This window comes from Nicotiana sylvestris, chromosome 3, assembly GCF_000393655.2.
Source record: "Nicotiana sylvestris chromosome 3, ASM39365v2, whole genome shotgun sequence".
NCBI classification, from domain to species: Eukaryota; Viridiplantae; Streptophyta; class Magnoliopsida; order Solanales; family Solanaceae; genus Nicotiana; species Nicotiana sylvestris.
In genome coordinates, this window is record NC_091059.1 from 106,645,614 (window position 1) to 106,663,252 (window position 17,639).

The 17,639-nt window shown below is 41.2% G+C and overlaps 1 protein-coding gene across 1 annotated transcript; it reads left to right on the plus strand.

The window, feature by feature from the left end:
* The first annotated feature begins 11,032 nt into the window (after positions 1-11,032).
* On the plus strand, positions 11,033-15,199 carry LOC138887800 (uncharacterized). Its single transcript, XM_070169587.1, has 8 exons — positions 11,033-11,501; positions 11,588-11,761; positions 11,855-12,328; positions 13,428-13,817; positions 13,920-14,027; positions 14,148-14,220; positions 14,320-14,632; positions 14,909-15,199. The coding sequence occupies exons 1-8, from the start codon at positions 11,033-11,035 to the stop codon at positions 15,197-15,199; spliced, it is 2,292 nt and encodes a 763-aa protein (XP_070025688.1).
* The last annotated feature ends 2,440 nt before the right edge of the window (positions 15,200-17,639 follow it).

A 17,639-nucleotide genomic window follows, 5' to 3' on the forward strand; every position in this document is an offset into this window, starting at 1 on the left:
TTCGTGATGGACGTCAGTGCAGAGACTCCTGCCATTGATTCATTTCCGGTGATGAGGGGTTTTTCGGATGTGTTTCCTACTGTCGGGCATGTCAACAGATGGGGTTATTGATTTTGGTATTGATTTGGTGCTGGGCACCGTATCGTGTGGCACCGGCAGAGTTAGAGGAGTTGAAGGAGCAGCTTCAGGAACTCCTTGGTAAGGGGTTCATTGGTAGACCAAAATGGATGTGTGCTCTACATCGAGTCGACTTGGTTGACTCCGAGTTGTATTATTGAGGGATGTGTTGATTTGATTGTTATGGAGCTTATTAGTGATCTGGGGAGATATATGAGTTACCTTTCCGTGTTGCGAGGCGTTAGGATTTGTTGGTTGTAGGCACATGTGGTGCAGTTTTAATTGGGGTCTCTCAATGGAAATTCGAGTGGGAAGAGTATTGGATACTGTTCGGTAGATGGTGTATCGGTTGTGTCCTTTTAGATTTGTGTAATATTATGTCAACTGCTTCTCCGTGGTTATGATGATTTGATTTGGTTCTAGACATCAAATTGCGCATAGTTGTCGATTTTGAGCATAGTGACTTGAGGTGTTCCATGTGGACCAGTGTTTGGATAGAGTCGCACATTGCAGTGAAGTTAAGTGGAGGTATAATCCTTCGGGTTAGATTCGTGTGTTCTGTTCCTATGATGTGTGATAGGTTCTCGGCATTGTGTGTGGTGGTACTGGTGAGCTTGCAGTACAACCCTCTGATTTGAGTCATTTTTCATGGGTTGAGTACGTTCGGATTGTTGCTTATTGGTGCGTGGATTGCACGAGTTGTGGCTTTAGATTGTATTGATGTGTCATGTCACCAGAGTAGAGAAGTGACTTCACGAATGGTATATATGAGGAATGGTTATGACTTTCTACATGTTTCATTTATCATTGGCAGTATATGAAAGTATTGGAATGAGACTTTAGTTGATAAGAGGTTTACTATCGGTATTCGGTTCTTGTGTGTAGTTGGTGTGATTAGAAGTTATCGCTACAAGTGTTTGGGTTATGTGGTTTATCATGTAATTTCACCTGAGGTTGCAGGTATGGGTTGTTATAGTTGATTCGGGCTTATTCAGAGTATAGATGTGGGATTCTGATCTTGTAGATGATTTCAGAAGTGGAAATGGGATTTTAAGGTTTATGGGCTAGGTTGGATTGCGAAATCTCAGTTGCATTGTGTTATCAGACTATTTGCTACAGTGTTACGCTGTGTTTTACATGTTTTCTTACTGATCAGCTTTTATTTACCTTTATTACTTACTGAGTTGGAGTACTCGCATTACTCCTTGTACCTTGTGTGCAGATTCAAGTATTTCTGAACCCAGTAGCTGGTGTTGATTGCTCAGAGGCAAAGTCATCGGAGTTTAGCAAGGTAGCTGCCCGGCATTCGCAGCATAGCTTCTCTCCCTTTTATATTCATTGGATTGTATTTAGTATATTTTCAGACTTTTTCGTTGTATTCAGACCTTAGTAGATGCTCATGACTTGTGACACCCCGATGTCGGGCTTGTATATTATTTCTGCACTGTTCATGTAGACCTACATTATGAAACATTTGTTTAATTAAAGGATTAAAAATGACATTCTTTGATAAATGGTTAATTCGAGAGTTGTGTCAGGTGGCCTAATTTCACGATAGGCTCCATCACGACCGGGCGGGTTATAGGGTCGTGACACTATGAATTTCAAGGCAAGCAATACTAGCATGCGCAAATCATGCCGAGGTCGTATGGCCCGATCCAACAAATATTTAAATTGAGAACTGCCAGAGGGTTGAATGGAACGAACCATAGATGCATCTATTACCCTGCTCGCGAATCATTCATGTGACGCAGGTATACATAAAAACAAACATTTAAATAGTCAATTAAGACTTCATCAATGAAAAACAATTACCCAAAGAAATAGCAATTCTCTTTAATGGTCAAGAAAATGATGTTTAATTACTTTAGAAATTCATTTACCAATTCAATATGATTTTAGCATTTTAAATCGACAACAAGATTCTAAATATTACAAGTAGAGCATACTTTTGGGTCCTAGACTACCCGAACTTATGCATAATAGTAGCTACACACAGACTCTCGTCACCTTGTGCATACGTATCCCCCACATATAGAAGCACATATCCAATTAATTCACCTATGGGACAATTCCCTCTTACAAGGTTAGAAAGGAGACTCACCTCACTCTGAAGCCCACTTTCCGGTCCAAGATTATGCTCAATTCCTCAATTCGGTGCGGAACAATCCAAAACTAATGAAATAGTGTATCAACTAATCAATACATGTTAAAAAATTTGTATTCCAACTATTAAGGTGATTACCCAACCCTAAATGTAAGATTCCTAAAATTCACCTCCAGGCCCACGTGCCTGGATTCCGGAAATTTTCTAAGAAAGTTGTTACCCATAACCTTATGAAGTCAATTATACGATTTTTACCAAATTCCATAACCATTTTCGTGGTCAAATCTCATTTTTATACAAAACCTAGGTTTTCATCTAAACCCTTGATTTCACCAATTTTTACATGTTAATTTATCCATAATCTATGTATTAAACTCATGTTGTGTAGAAATTACTTATCTCAAAGTGCTAGGTGAAAACCCTCTTCCAAAAGCTCCAAAAATCGCCCAAAACCGAGACTAAAAACTCAAAAATGAGTAAACAATGGCTGAATCCCGTTTTTAGGCATTCTGCCTAGGCAAGTCGCATGTATGAAATGCGACTTTGCCTGATTTTCGGGCAAAAAATGAACTACTACTAGCCTTCAGTCAACGGACTATAACTTTCTGTACAAATATCCAAATGATAAATGGTTTAATTTTCCGGAGATTAGAATCCAATTTCTACTACTTTTATGTTTTGCAAATTTTCAGATTCCTTATAGATTTCGAGATATAGGCTTCCAAAATAGGCTCCTCGCATTAGCAATTTCTAGGGAAATTGCAAAATAGCTTTACTAGCGTTCATCCAATCTATCATAACTTTCTGCACAAATATTCAAATGATTAATATTTTAACTTTATGCAAAAGCTAGAACTTTCATGTTTTGCAATTTTTCAGATTCCTTATAGATTGCAAGATATGAGCTTACAAAATTGACTCCTCGCATCAGAATTTTTCTGCCGAACAGCTTCTACAACAGAATTTCAATAACTTTGTTTGTCCGAAATCCATTCTGTTAACCTTTCGAAATCCACCTGAGGCCCTCGGGACCTTAACAAATTATACCAACATGTCCCAAAACATGATACGAACTCGCTCGAGGCCTCAAATCACATCAAACAACGACGAAATCATGAATCACACTCCAATTCAATCTTAATGAACCTTAAAATTTCAAACTTCTGCTTTCGTTGCTTAAACCTATCAAATCACGTCCGATTGACCTACAATTTTGCGCACAAGTCATACTAGACATTACGGACCTATCCAACTTCCGGAATCAGAATCCAACCCCGATATCAAAAAGTCCACTTCCAGTCAAACTCCTCAAAAACCTTCAAATTTCTATCTTTAGCCAAATGACTCCAAAATGACCTACGGATCTCCGAATTCACTTCCGATCATGCTCACAATACCATAATCACCATACAGAACTATTCCTAAACTCAGAATCCCAAACAGACATTGATAACACTGAAAGGCACTTTAACCCAAACTTATAAAATCCTTCCAAAATTTCTAACTTCCACAATAGGTGCCGAAACATTCCCGGATCTTCCAAAACCCGATCCATACATACGCTCAAGTCGAAAAATCATCATACGAACCTGTTGAAACCTTTGAATCCCAATTTCAAGGTCGTTTACTCAAAAATCCAATCTTAGTCAATTCTTTCAACTAAAAGCTTCCGAAATGAGAATTCTCTCCCCAAATCAACTCCAAACTCCCCGGAATTGAATTCCCACCATGCATACAAATCATAATAGCTGAAGTGAAGCTGCTCAAGGTGTCAAACCGCTGAACGATGTGCTAGAGTTCAAAATGACTGTTTAGGTCATTACAAAAGGGGATCACCCTTTTAAAATGTCAATTTCTAAAGAAATTCCTGTATCAATTAGTGTTGAGTTTTGTAAGTTTGTTATAACAAAGTTAATTCAAAATCGTAGGTAATTTTACATATTTCTTTATATTTTGATTGAATTTCTTCGTAATGATAGTTTGGACTATTATATTTTTATCTTTATTAAATCTTTTTAGGAAGAAGGGGTACGAAAAGAAAGATGATATACTCGAAGAAGAGTTTGATCTTGGAATTGAATTTATAGCTAAGAAGACATGGTTTTTTGAACTTCATTATGCTGGTATAGGTATCAATCAAACGGTATGTCAACATACATTTTTTTAGTATAGATATGTGTCTGTATATTCGATTGATGTCTATTTTCTTGTTATAGCATATTGATGTTATATTCTATTACCTCCGGAAGAAAGCAAAATATGGAAACGTAAGGATGACAACTACCAACAACTATTTCAGTTCTGCCATTCAAGAGGCCTACAATAAATCAACTATGGATTCAACGAGTGTAAAAAATGAGATGTTTAACTTGACAAAGAAATTAAGAGAATATGTGCTTGGGTTTTACATTCTTTGTAACACCCCTGGCTTTTCGTGGATTATGTTCTTATGCCAATCAATATAAAAGATGCATGGCATGGGGTGTTGGGCGTTCTATCTTTGCATGATGGGTGCATATATATCACGACCCTAAACCCGGACCCGGTCGTTAAATAATAATATTCAAGTCTAAAGCATGAAAAAAGACCAAGGTTTAAGCAGTAAATAGTACAAATATGCGAAAGAACAACCCAACACAACCCGATACCGGGGTGTCACTAGTCATGAGCATCTAAATAATCCAGGATACTCAGAGAAAACAATAGAGTTTAATACAGTAACTAGAAACATGGAGAAATAAGATAGGTAGAAGCTCCGAGCTGCGAACGCCGATAGCTACCTAGAGACTCCTCAGATCCGCCTGAGCTGGGAAGATCAGCACTCGGGAGCGGGACCAGATGCGCAAGAATCTGCACACGAGGTGCAAGGAGTAAAGTGAGTACTCCAACTCAGTGAGTAATAACCATAAATAAAGACTGAATGCAGGAAATCACGTAAAACACATTTGCAGACTATAATGAAGTAGTAAATCAGTTAAAGATATGTGAAAGTCATTTAGGGCAATTAAACTTCGTGAAAAACCTTTTTGAACATTTAAACAGGTAAAGGACAAGAAATTAAGAAAATAAATACTTAAAGGTTTGCTCCTCGGGCACAGTATCAACAATCTGCCCGTCGGGCAATATCTCAGAACAATACTAGCCCCTTAGGCTATATCTCACATCACAATGGGTACCCGCGCTCATTAGGGGTGTACAGACTCTTGGAGGGGCCCCATACGGCCCAAGCATAATATCAAGCCATCTCATGGCATCATCGCTAGTCTCTCGGCCTCATATCAATCAAGACACCTCGTGGCGTACATACCTCAAGCCCTCGACCTCATAATCAATATCAAATACTTCCTCACAACATAGGCCCTCGGCCTTACTTAGTCAAAATCCTCACAAGCCACTCGGGCAATAGTAAAACATGATTCTCAAATCATTTGAAAGATCATTTAAGTGTTAAAACAGAGTAAACATGGCTGAGTACAAAAACAATGAAATATTACATGATTGAGTTCAAGTATAAAGTCAAAAAAGTGAGAAAATATCAATAAAAGTCCCCTAAGGGTTCAAATAGTTGGCACAAAGCCCAAATATGGCATTCAGCCCAAGTAGTGATGATAGCAAATAGATTTCAATCAAATACGCAGTAAAAAAATAGTCATTCGGGATGGACTAAGTCACAATACCCAATAGTGCACGACCCCACGCTCGTCATCAAGCGTGTGCGTAACCTCAATATAGCACAACAATGTGCAATCCAGGGTTTCATACCCTCAGGACATCATTTACAATCATTACTCACCTCAATCTGGTCAAATCTCTAGCCCGTGACGCCTTTGCCTCTCGAATCGGCCTCCGCTCACGTCGTATCTATCAAAAATTAGAATCACGACATCAAAATATGCTAAGGAAACGAATCACAAGCGAAAATAATCAATATATGACACAAATCCCGAAATTACCAAAACCCGACTCCCGGGCCCACGTCTCGGAATTTGATAAAATTCACATCAATGGGTCCCTTATCTTCCCACAAGTTCATACATATCAAAAGTACTAAAATTTGACCACAATAGTTCCCTCAAATCCTCAAGTCTAGGTCTCCAATACCAAGCCATAGTTTCCCCAGTTTTAAACCTTAATTTCCATTAATTATGGCTCTAATCCATGAAATAATACCATAGGAACAAGTATTAGGTCAAAAATCCTTACCTCAATGAAGTTCCCTTGAAATCCCTCTTCAAAATCGTCTAAAAAGCTCCAAAGCCGACTTAAAAATGGTGAAATAGCTCAAAAGTCGCGAAGGACACAATTTATACCTTTTGGCCCAAGCATTTTCGCATCTGCGGCCATATACCCACTTCTATGGCACCGCATCTGCGGTCCTCACTTAAGTCCCCATTTTCCGCATCTGCGATGAAATATACCGCACCAGCGCCTTCACAGATGCGGTCCCACAACCGCTTCTACGTTTCCTGCCAACTTCATCAGCTTCTGCTTCAGCGACCACTCTTCCGCATATGCAGCGTCGCACATGTGGTCCCCAATCTGCAGGTGCGTAAATACCAGAAGCAGAAAAATCTGCAACTTCACAAAATCTCAAACTTCTCCGTCAACCATCAAAAATCACCCCGAGGCCCCCGGGACCTCGACCAAAAGTACAAACATATTCCAAAACCTTATCCAAACTCGTACCAATCTTTAAAACACCTTAAACAACATCGAATTAACCAAAACACATCGGATTCAAGCCTATGTTTCCAAAAATCTCCCGAAATCTGTTTTTAATCAAAAACCCAACCAAACCACGTCCGAATGACCTGAAATTTTGTACACACATCCCAAATGACACAACGAAACTACTGTAATTCTCGAAATTCCACTACAACCCCTATATCAAAATCTCGCCTACCAACCGGAAATCGCCAAAATCTATTCTAAACATCCAAAACTCATTCTGATCATGCTCCTAAGTCCGAAATCACCTCACGAAGCTATCCAAACCATGAGAACTCACATCCGATCCCTCTAACACATAAGTCAACATCCGATTGACTTTTCCAACTTAAGCTTCCTCAAAAGAAACTAAGTGTCTCAAACCTTACCAAATCCTCCCCGAACAACCAACCTGATCACATATAGAACCGATAGACAAATCAATAAGAAGCAAAAAGGGGGGAAACAGAGTGGTAACTCGTGAGATGACTGGTCGAATTGTCACAATAGGTTTGTATGTGATTTCGGACTTAGGCGTATATCCAGATCGAGTTTTAGATGACCTGAGAGTGTTTCGACGACTAATAGCGAAAGTTGATTCATTAAGGATTTTGAAGTTCTTAAATATTTGGTTTGGAGCGGGTTTTTTGTGTTATCGAGGTCCGACCAGAGTTCTGAGACCGGGAAGGTTTCGTATTTCCATTTAAGACTTGCACACAAAATTTGGTGTCAATCCGAATAGTATAAGTATGTTTCGTCGCATTATAAGTAAAATAAAGAACTTGAAGTTCATAAGTTTGATTCAACTGGTTTTAGGGGGTGATTCTTAGATTTAGCATTGTTTCGGGCATTCCGAGGGTTTGAGCGAGTCCGTTTTATGATTTCAAACATAGCGGTATGATCGGGCGGGGCCCGGGGCCCCCGAGCATCAATCGGATGAGGCTCGAGTGAAGTTGGAAATTTTGGAAGGAGCTAAAGCTCCAGGTATTTGTCATAACTACACCTGCGGTTGGTCAGCCGCAGGTGCGAGACCGCATGAGTGGTCGAGCTCACGTAGGTGTGGCCAAGGGGAAGGAGCCCATGAACCGTGGATGGTGCTCTTTTTTCGTAAAAGCGGAACCGCAGGAGCGGCCCCCAGACCGCAGAAGTGGTGCCAGCCATCCTCAACCCAATTTCGTATATGCGGGCTACCCCTCGCAGAAACGAGACCGCAGATTATGTCCCTTAAGTGTGGAAATCGCTGAAGGCAGTGCCTTCATTTAATACGGGTATGTATCATTTTGACACATTTCCTCCATTGTTTGGGCGATTTGGGAGCTTCCAAAAAGGGGATTTCAACCTATCATTGTGAGGTAAGTCATTTCTACTTAATGTGAGTTCAATACTTGGGTTTGGGTATATTAACACATAAAGATTAGTGAAAAATCATGGAAGTAGAGTAAAACCTAGGGTTTTGATAAAAACAAGATTTAACCACGAAAATTGTTAAGGAATGAAGTAGAAATCATATATTCTTGATCCTTAGGTTATGGGTAATAACTTTCTTCAAAAAATTTCAGAAACCGGGCACGTGGACTATGGGACGAACTTTAAGAATCTTGTAATTTGGATTGGAGAATCACCCTAATGGTTGGGATATGAACTTTTAAGCCTATATTGATTAGTTTCTATGATATTTGGATAGTTTTGGAGTGTTTGGCACCAAATTGAGGGTTTGGACTTAAGCTTGGACCGGAAAGTAGGCCGTGAAGCAAGGTAAGTCTCTTTTCTAACCTTGTAAGAGAGAAATCTCCCCATAGGTAAACTAAATTAATATGTGATGAGATTGTAGGGGGCCACGTACTCACGAAGTGACGAGAGTCCGTACATGGCTACTATTCCTATTATGTTCGAGTAGTTCTAGGCATAAACCATGCTTTATGGGTATTGTTATATGATTATAAATTATTGAATTGTATTGATCGAAACCTCATTAAGGATGTTATATTTTCAAGGATTTCAAGTAAATAATTATTTTGAAAATTATTAAAGAAAGCATTTAAGTTGTATATATACTTAACCGCATCGCAAGTATATTCTGTGTGCGGGGTAATTATTTCCACTACTCTTATGGGAGCGGGTTGTTCGCCTCGGTAGAATGGTAATTTTATACATCTGTGATTCGGGTCATTCGACCCTCGGCAGTGCATAGTTTACTTTTATGTTGGATCGGGCCGATCGTCCTCGGTGGTAATTGTGTGTGATTTTGGAATCGAAACCCCTTATAATTCTTATGATTTATTATTTGAAATGACACTTATCTTAAAAGAAGAAAATGCCTAGATTTATTAATCGATGAGAAGATTTTCAGTATTACTTCTTATTTGAACTTGTTTCTATCCATGTACATTGTGAATTGAAATATTGAACTTCATATTATCACTTTATTGACCCTAGTAAGTGACAAGTCGACCCATCGTCACTACATCCTCGAAGTTAGACTAGATACTTACTGGGTACATATTGTTTATGTACTCATACTATACTTTTGTACTTAATTGTACAGGATCTGAGGCAGGTGAATCTGGCTACCCGACTATTGCGCATTGTTGATAATTAGCCGAGATTCCACGACGAGCTGCTCCTTCCCGATATCGTTCAGCAGCATGATGGAGTCTCTCTTTTGTTTTTGATTGTCTATTCTATTTCAGAGAGTAGGATAAATGTATACTTTTGTATATTCTACTAGATGGCCATACACTTGTGACACCAGGTCTTGGTACACACATTGGTAGACTATTCTTTTGGAATGTAATGACTTAATTATGACATCATTTGGTCTCTTCAATTTTAAATTCCCCAAACCATTTTATTATTATTAAATGTTTAGACTTAAATTAAGTCAATTTTGGAAATGGTTTGGTAAAGTAAATGGAACCCACCAGTTGGTTAAGTTTGGCTTGCCTAACCCCGATATTGGGCGCCATCGCGACCTAGATTTGAAATTGGGTCGTGACAATTTGGTATCAGAGCACTAGGTTCACGTAGGTCTCACAAGTCATGGGCAAACCTAATAGAGTCTTGCGGATCAGTATGAAGACGTTTGTATTTATCTTCGAGAGGCTATGGGGTGTTAGGAAACTACACTTATTCATTTCCTATCGTGCAGTGGTTGGTATACTAAATGTTTCTCTTCTATTCTATCACAGATGGTGAGGACGCGCATGGTAGATGTTCCAGACCTAGGAGGAGCTCCTCCCCCATTTCTAGAGGCCGAGGCAGAGGCTGGGGGAGGGCACCGGCCTGAGGTAAGGGACTAGGGCATCCCAGAGAGACTCTAGTTGCACCACCGGTGGATCCAGTAGGGGATCCCACTATTGAGGAGCAGGGCGAGGTGCCCACAGCAGCACCTGCTTCGGCGAATTTCATGACGGTACCAAGCTTCTAGGAGGTCATGGGCCTGATGTTGTGGTTCATGGACTCTATGGCCCAGGGTGGTTTATTTCCCGTAGACCCAGCCACATCTCAGGTAGGAGGGGGAGCACAGACCCCTACTTCTCAAGCTCCTGGGCACGCAACTGCCATATATCAGACTCCGAGTACTCTACCCGCGGGTGGAATTTTTCCATTTGCAACAGTGGTACCTGAGCCTAGACCAGCTGCAGATGGCGATCCACAGAATTTATTAGACAGATAGACTAGGCTACACCCCCTGTCTTCGGAGGTGAGCGTCATGAGGATGTCTAGGATTTCATTGACAGGTGCAGGGACAGATTGCACAACATGAGGATATTGGAGTCCTATGGAGTAGATTTCACCACCTTCCAGTTGGAGGGTAGGGCTCGTGGATGTTGGCAGTCCTACCTTCTCAGCAAACCATCAGGTTCTCCTCCTATGACTTGGGGTTAGTTTACACAACTTCTATTGGACAGGTATATTCTACCCTCTTAGAGGGAAGAGTTACAGTGCTAGTACGAGCAGCTCGAGCAAGGTCAAATGTCTGTGACCGACTATGAGGCGAGATTCTCTGAGTTGTTTTGCCATGCACTCATGATACTCCCTACGGACGCGGAGAGAGTATGGAGATTTGTTACGGGGTTACACCCCAGTATTTAAGCTAGCATGGCCCGAGAGCTGGAGATGTGTACTAAGTATTATCTAGTGGTAGAGATTGCTCGTAGGATTAAGGGCTATCACCAGAGGGGTAGAGAGAAGATTCAGCAGGACAAAAGGGCCCAGTTTTTTGGAAAGTTCAGAGGTGCCCCAGCTAGGGGTAGAGGTCACTTCGAGAGGGGTCAGCCCAACAGGCCCCCATATTCAGCACCACCACCACCTCCCCGAGGTGCTCCAATGAGGCCTTATTTCAGTGCGATGCCTGAGAGTTCTTACCGTCCACCATCTATTCAGGGTTCCTCCGGCGGGTATTTTGGTCATCATAGTTCTTTCAGTGCTTACTATACTACCATGCCAGAGAGTTCATATCACTCACTAGCCATTCAGGGTTCTTCTAGTAGGTATTCAAGTCAGCAGTCTCAGACTTCAGGACATCAGTCTATGGCACCATGGGGTTGTTATGAGTGTAGGGATCCAGGTCATAAGAAGAGATTTTGTCCCAAACTTCGGGGTAAGGCATTATAGTAGGGTTATCAGCCTATGATTGCAGCACCAGTTGCCCAGCCTCCCAGAGGCAGGGGCTGGCTGGTAGGGTCCGTCCTAGAGGTGGAGGCCAGACAAGGAGAGGTCAGCCAGCTACTGCTAAGTCAGGTGGAAGCCAGCCAGCCGGCGCTCTAACTAGATTCTATGCCATTCTGGCCAGACCAGATGTATTGGCCATAGATGCCGTTATCACAGGTATTATTTCCATATGCGGTAGGGATGCTTCAGTGCTATTTGATCCAAGGTCTACCTATTCAAATGTGTCATCTCTATGTTCTCATTTCCTAGGTATTCCTCGTGAGCCTTTGGGTACTCCTATCTATGTGTCCACTCTTGTGGTTGATTTTGTGGTTGTTGATCGTATATACCAATCATGTGTGGTTACCTTCTGTGGTTACGAGACTAGAGCGAACCTTCTGTTACTTGACATGATCAGCTTTGAGGTCATATTGAGCATGGATTGGTTATCTCGATGTCACGCCATTCTTGATTGTCATGCCAAGACTGTTACCTTACCAATGTCAGAGTTGCCGAGATTGGAGTGGAAGGGTTCCTCTGTTAGTTCATCTAGTCAAGTTATCTCTTTTCTGAAGGCTTGGCATCTGGTTGAGAAGGGTTGTTTGGCATATCTAGCATATGTTCGGGACACCACCGCAGAGTCTCCGATAATTGATGCAGTACCCGTAGTTCAGGAGTTCGCCGATGTGTTTCCATCCGACCTTCCAGGCATGCCACTAGACCGTGACATTGATTTGGCTCTAGGTACCCAGCCTATATCTATTCCACCGTATCGTATGGCTCCGAAGGAATTGAAAGAGCAGCTTGAGGAGTTGTTAGCAAAGGGATTTGTGAGACCTAGTGTATCACCATGGGTTGCACCAGTGTTATTTGTGAAGAAGAAGGATGGGACTATACGGTTGTGCATTGATTACCGCCAGTTGAACAAAGTCACCATTAAGAACGTGTACCCGTTGCCTCGTATCGATGATTTGTTTGACCAGTTGCAGGGTGCTAGGGTGTTTTCTAAGATCAACTTGAAATCGGGGTATCATCAGTTGAAGATTCTGGACTCAAATGACCCGAAGACTGCTTTCCGTACTAGATATGGCCATTATGAGTTCCCGGTGATATCTTTTGGCTGGACTAATGCCCCAGCGATATTTATGGACTTGATGAACATGGTGTTTAGGCCTTATATTAATTCCTTTGTTATTTTCTTCATTGACGACATCTTGATCTACTCCTGTAGCTTGGGGGAGCACGAGCAGCATTTAAAAGTAGTGCTTCAGACCTTGTGAGAGTAGAAGCTATATGTTAAGTTCTCCAAGTGTGAGTTATGGCTAGAGTTAGCGGCATTCTTGGGGCATGTTGTGTCAAGAGAGGGTATTAAAGTGGATCTTAAGAAGATTGAGGAAGTTTAGAGTTTGCCACACCCTAGTTCAGTGACCGTAATCAGGAGTTTACTGGGGTTAGCAAGTTATTACCATCGATTCGTGCAGGGATTTTCATCTATTGCATCACCTCTGACTAGATTGACCTAGAAGGGTGCCCCTTTCCGTTGGTCTGATGATTGTGAGACGAGCTTTCAAAAGCTCAAGACAGCTTTGACTACAACACCAGTTCTTGTGTTGCCTTCCGGTTTGGGGATGTATACGGTATATTATGATGCGTCACGCATTGGCTTGGGTTGTGTGTTGATGCAAGAGGGGCGAGTTATTGCATATGCTTTGTGTCAGCTGAAGATTCATAAGAATAATTATCATGTGCACGATCTAGAGTTGGCCTCTATTGCGCATGCTCTTAAGATATGGAGGCATTACCTATATGGGGTGTCATGTGAGGTTTATACTGATCATTGCAGCTTACGACATTTATTCAAGTAGAGGGATCTATCTCAATTTGAGGCAGCGTAGATGGCTTGAGTTACTAAAGGATTATGACATCACCATTCTTTGTCATCCGGGCAAGGCAAATATGGTCACGGATGCCTTAAGTAGCAAGGCAGAGAGTATGGATAGCTTGGCATTCATTTCAGCAGAGGAGAGGCCACTAGCTTTGGACATTCAGTCCTTGACTAACAGACTTGTGAGGCTTGACATTTCAGAGCCCAGCCGAGTCCTTGCATGTGTTGTTGTTCAATCTTCTTTAATGGGGGAGATCAAGGATCGGCAGTTCAATAATTTGCATTTGGCAGTTCTTAGAGAGATGGTGCTACAGGGTAGTGCTAAAGAGGTTTCTATTGGCGAGGATGGTGTTCTGCGAATCCAGGGTCGCCTATGTATTCCTAATGTTGATGGCTTGAGGGATAGGATTCTAGAGGAGGCACACAGTTCACGGTATTCCATTCATTCAGGTGCTACGAAGATGTATCATGACCTGAGGAAGCATTATTGGTGGTGGCGAATGAAGAAAGACATAGTTGAGTACGCGGCTAGATGCTTGAATTATCAACAGGTTAAGTGTGAGCACCAACGGCCAGGAGGCCTACTTTAGCAGATGCCTATACCTGAGTGGAAATGGGAGTGCATTACTATGGACTTCGTAGTTGGGTTGTCCTGGACCTTGCAAAAGTTTGATGCAGTGTGGGTCATTGTTGATAGGCTGACCAAGTCGGCACAGTTTATCCCGGTTGCGACTACTTATACTTCAGAAAGGTTGGCCCAGATCTACATTCAAGAGATATTTTAGTTGCACGGTGTGCCTATTTCCATCATATCAGATAGAGGTCCTAAGTTCACTTCACATATCTGTAGAGCTATTCAGAGTGAGTTGGGGACCCATGTGGAGCTCAGCATAGCATTTCATCCTCATACTGACGGACAGTCTAAGCGGACAGTTCAGATTTTGGAGGACATGTTTAGAGCATGTGTGATTGACTTTGGAGGGCAGTGGGATCAGTTCTTGCACTTGGTCAAGTTTGCTTACAACAAAAGCTATCAGTCCATCATTGAGATGGATCCATTTGATACTTTATACGGTCGGCGATGTCATTCTCCTATCGGGTGGTTTGAGCCTGGTGAGGCTAAGTTGTACAGTATAGACATGGTAAAAAATGCATTGGAAAAGGTAAAGTTGATTTAGGAAAGGATTCCCATGGCACAGTTCTAGACAGAAGAGTTACGCGGATCAGAAGGCGCGTGATATATCATTAATGGTCAGTGAGAAGGTTCTCTTGAAAGTCTTGCCGATGAAGGGTATTATGAGATCCGGAAGGAAGGGTAAGTTGAGCCCCAGGTTTATAGGCCATTTGAGGTGATGAGGTGAGTTGGGGAGGTTGCTTATGAGCTCGCTTTAACTCCCAGCCTGTCAGGAGTTCATCTGCTTTTTCATGTGTCTATGCAGCAGATGTATCACGCCAACTTGTCCCATGTCTTAGACTTCAGTATTATTCAGCTAGATGAGAGCTTGGGCTATGAGGAGGAGCCATTTGCCATTGTTGATAGACAGGATCACCAGCTAATATCCAAAAGGATTTCTGTGGTAAAGATCCAGTGGAGGGGCCAACCAGTCAAGGAGGCAACCTGGGAGTCCCAGGAGGACATGCGGAGAAGATATCCACACTTGTTTAGCAGTTCAGGTATGAATCTAAACCCGTTCAAGGACGAACGTTTGTTTAAGAGGTGGAGAATGTAACTACCCGACTAGTTGTTTTGCCTTTTAGAACCCCGTTCCCCTAAACAAGACTTCTCACACTTGCTTTAATTGATTTTTGACTTGCGGGGATAGGTGGTTGGGGATTTGGAAGAGTTCGGGTTGAAATCGGAGCAATTGGTTCCTTAAGGTTGGCCTAAAAGTCGACTTCAGTCAACATTTTGAGTAAACGACCTCAGAATCAAGATTTTATAGTTCCAATAGGTTCGTATGATGATTTCGGACTTGGGCGTAAGTCTGGATCGAGTTTTAGATGACCCGGGAGCACTTCGGCACCTAATAGCGAAAGTTAATTCCTTAAGGATGTTGAAGTTCTTAAATATTTGGTTTGCAGCGGGTTTTTTGTATTATCGAGGTCTGAACGGAGTTTTGAGACTGCAAATAGTTTCGTATTGCCATTTAAGACTTGCACGCAAAATTTGGTGTCAATCAGAGTAGTATAAGTGTGTTTCGTCACATTGGAAGTAAATTGAAGAACTTGAAGTTCATAAGTTTGATTCAATTGGTTTTAGGGGGTGATTCTTAGATTTAGCATTATTTCGGGCATTCTGAGGGTTCGAGTGAGTCCGTTTTATGATTTCAAACTTGTCGGTATGTTCGGGCGGCCATTATTCCTGTTATGTCCGGGTAGTTCTAGGCTTACACCATGCTTTGCGGGTGTTGTTATATGATTATAAATTGTTGAATTGCATTGATTGAAACCTCGTTGAGGATATTATAATTTCAAGGATTTCAAGTAAATAATTATTTTGAATAGAATAAAAGAAAGCATTTAAGTTGTATCTATACTTAACCGCGTCGCAAGTATATTCCGCGCACGGGGTAATTATTTCCACTACTCTTATGGGAGCGGGCCGTTTGTCTCGATAGATTGGTAATTGTATGTATCTATGGTTCGGGCCGTTCGACCCTCGGCATTGCACAATTTACTTTTATGTAGGATCGGGTCGATCGTCCTTCGTGGTAAGTGTGTGTGATATTGGAACCGGAACCACTTAAAATTCTTATGATTTATTGTTTGAAATGCCACTTATCTTAAAAGAAGGAAATGCCTAGATTTATTAATCGATGAGAAGATTTTTAGTATTACTTCTTATTTGAACTTGTTTCTATCATTGTACATTGTGAACTTAAATATTGAACTTCAAATTATCACTTTATGTGACCCTAGTAAGTGTCAAGTCGACCCCTCGTCACTACTTCTTTGAGGTTAGAGTAGATACTTACTGGTTACATATTGTTTATGTACTCATACTACGCTTCTGTACTTAATTGTACAGGATCTGAGGAAGGTGCATCTGGCTACGCCACTAGTACGCATTGTTGAGATTCCACGGTGAGCTGCTCCTTCTCGATGTCGTTCAGCAGCATGATGGAGTCTCTCTTTTGTTTTTGACTTTCTATTCTATTTCAGGCAGTCAGATAGATGTATTATTTTATATGTTCTACTAGATGGCCATATACTTGTGACACCAGATCATGGCATACACATCGGTAGACTATTCATTTGGAATGTAATCACTTAATTATGACATAATTTGGTCTCTTCAGTTTTAAATTGACTTAAACATTTATTATTATTGAATTTTTAGACTTAAATTAAGTAAATGTTGGAAATGATTTGGTAAAGTAAATGGAACCCACCAGTTGGTTAAGTTTGGCTTGCCTAACCCCGATGTTGGGCGCCATCGCGACCTAGATTTTAAATTGGGTCGTGACAAGTTGCCTATGATATTTCATCATTGCCTATAATATTTCATCATTTCTCTGAATTGCAGTACTTTGTATAACCATTGGATGCAATGTTTTATGCATTTATAACCACAAATTATATTATATATTGGGAGTTATGTTACAATAATAATTACAGCATTATACTGATCCAGTATACTGGAGTCTAATTTTGATTTGTTTTTGTATATTATACTGGAGCTCTATAAATCAGTATATTATAATGGAAATGTGTAAAACAACGGAGAAGTTTTATTGTCACGACTCCAAATACCCGGCCGTGATGGCGCCTATTACATTACTAGGCAAGCCAACCCAAACCGTTAACCACAACAAGTTCCTTTTATAAAACCATTTTCTAACACAAAGATTAGATACCAAATTTTCATAATAAGTATTTGAAAACACAATTACATACGCGGAATGTCAAATAAGCATGAAAACTACACATCCCCATAATCTGGTGTCACGAGTCTAGAGCCTCTAAATATACAAGTCTGACTGTCTAATACATAACAAGTCTAAAATGCGGGAAAACAAGGATAAGAGGAAGAAAGCAAGGCTGTGAACACCATGCAACTACCTTGCAATCTCCGGCAAGCTCTAACGGTGCTGAGGACCCTCACTCTACCGCTCGGGCACCTAGAACTGCACACAAGGTGCAAGGAGTAACGTGAGTACGCCAACTTAG

Excerpts from the sequence above, each read along its gene's own strand:
- LOC138887800 (XM_070169587.1), top strand. The coding sequence starts at position 11,033 with ATGGCCCGAGAGCTGGAGATGTGTACTAAGTATTATCTAGTGGTAGAG. Across the intron at positions 13,818-13,919 it reads GGTTTCTATTGGCGAGGATG|GTGCTACGAAGATGTATCAT; the intron begins GTGTTCTGCGAA and ends CCATTCATTCAG. Across the intron at positions 14,221-14,319 it reads ACTACTTATACTTCAGAAAG|AGCTATTCAGAGTGAGTTGG; the intron begins GTTGGCCCAGAT and ends ACATATCTGTAG.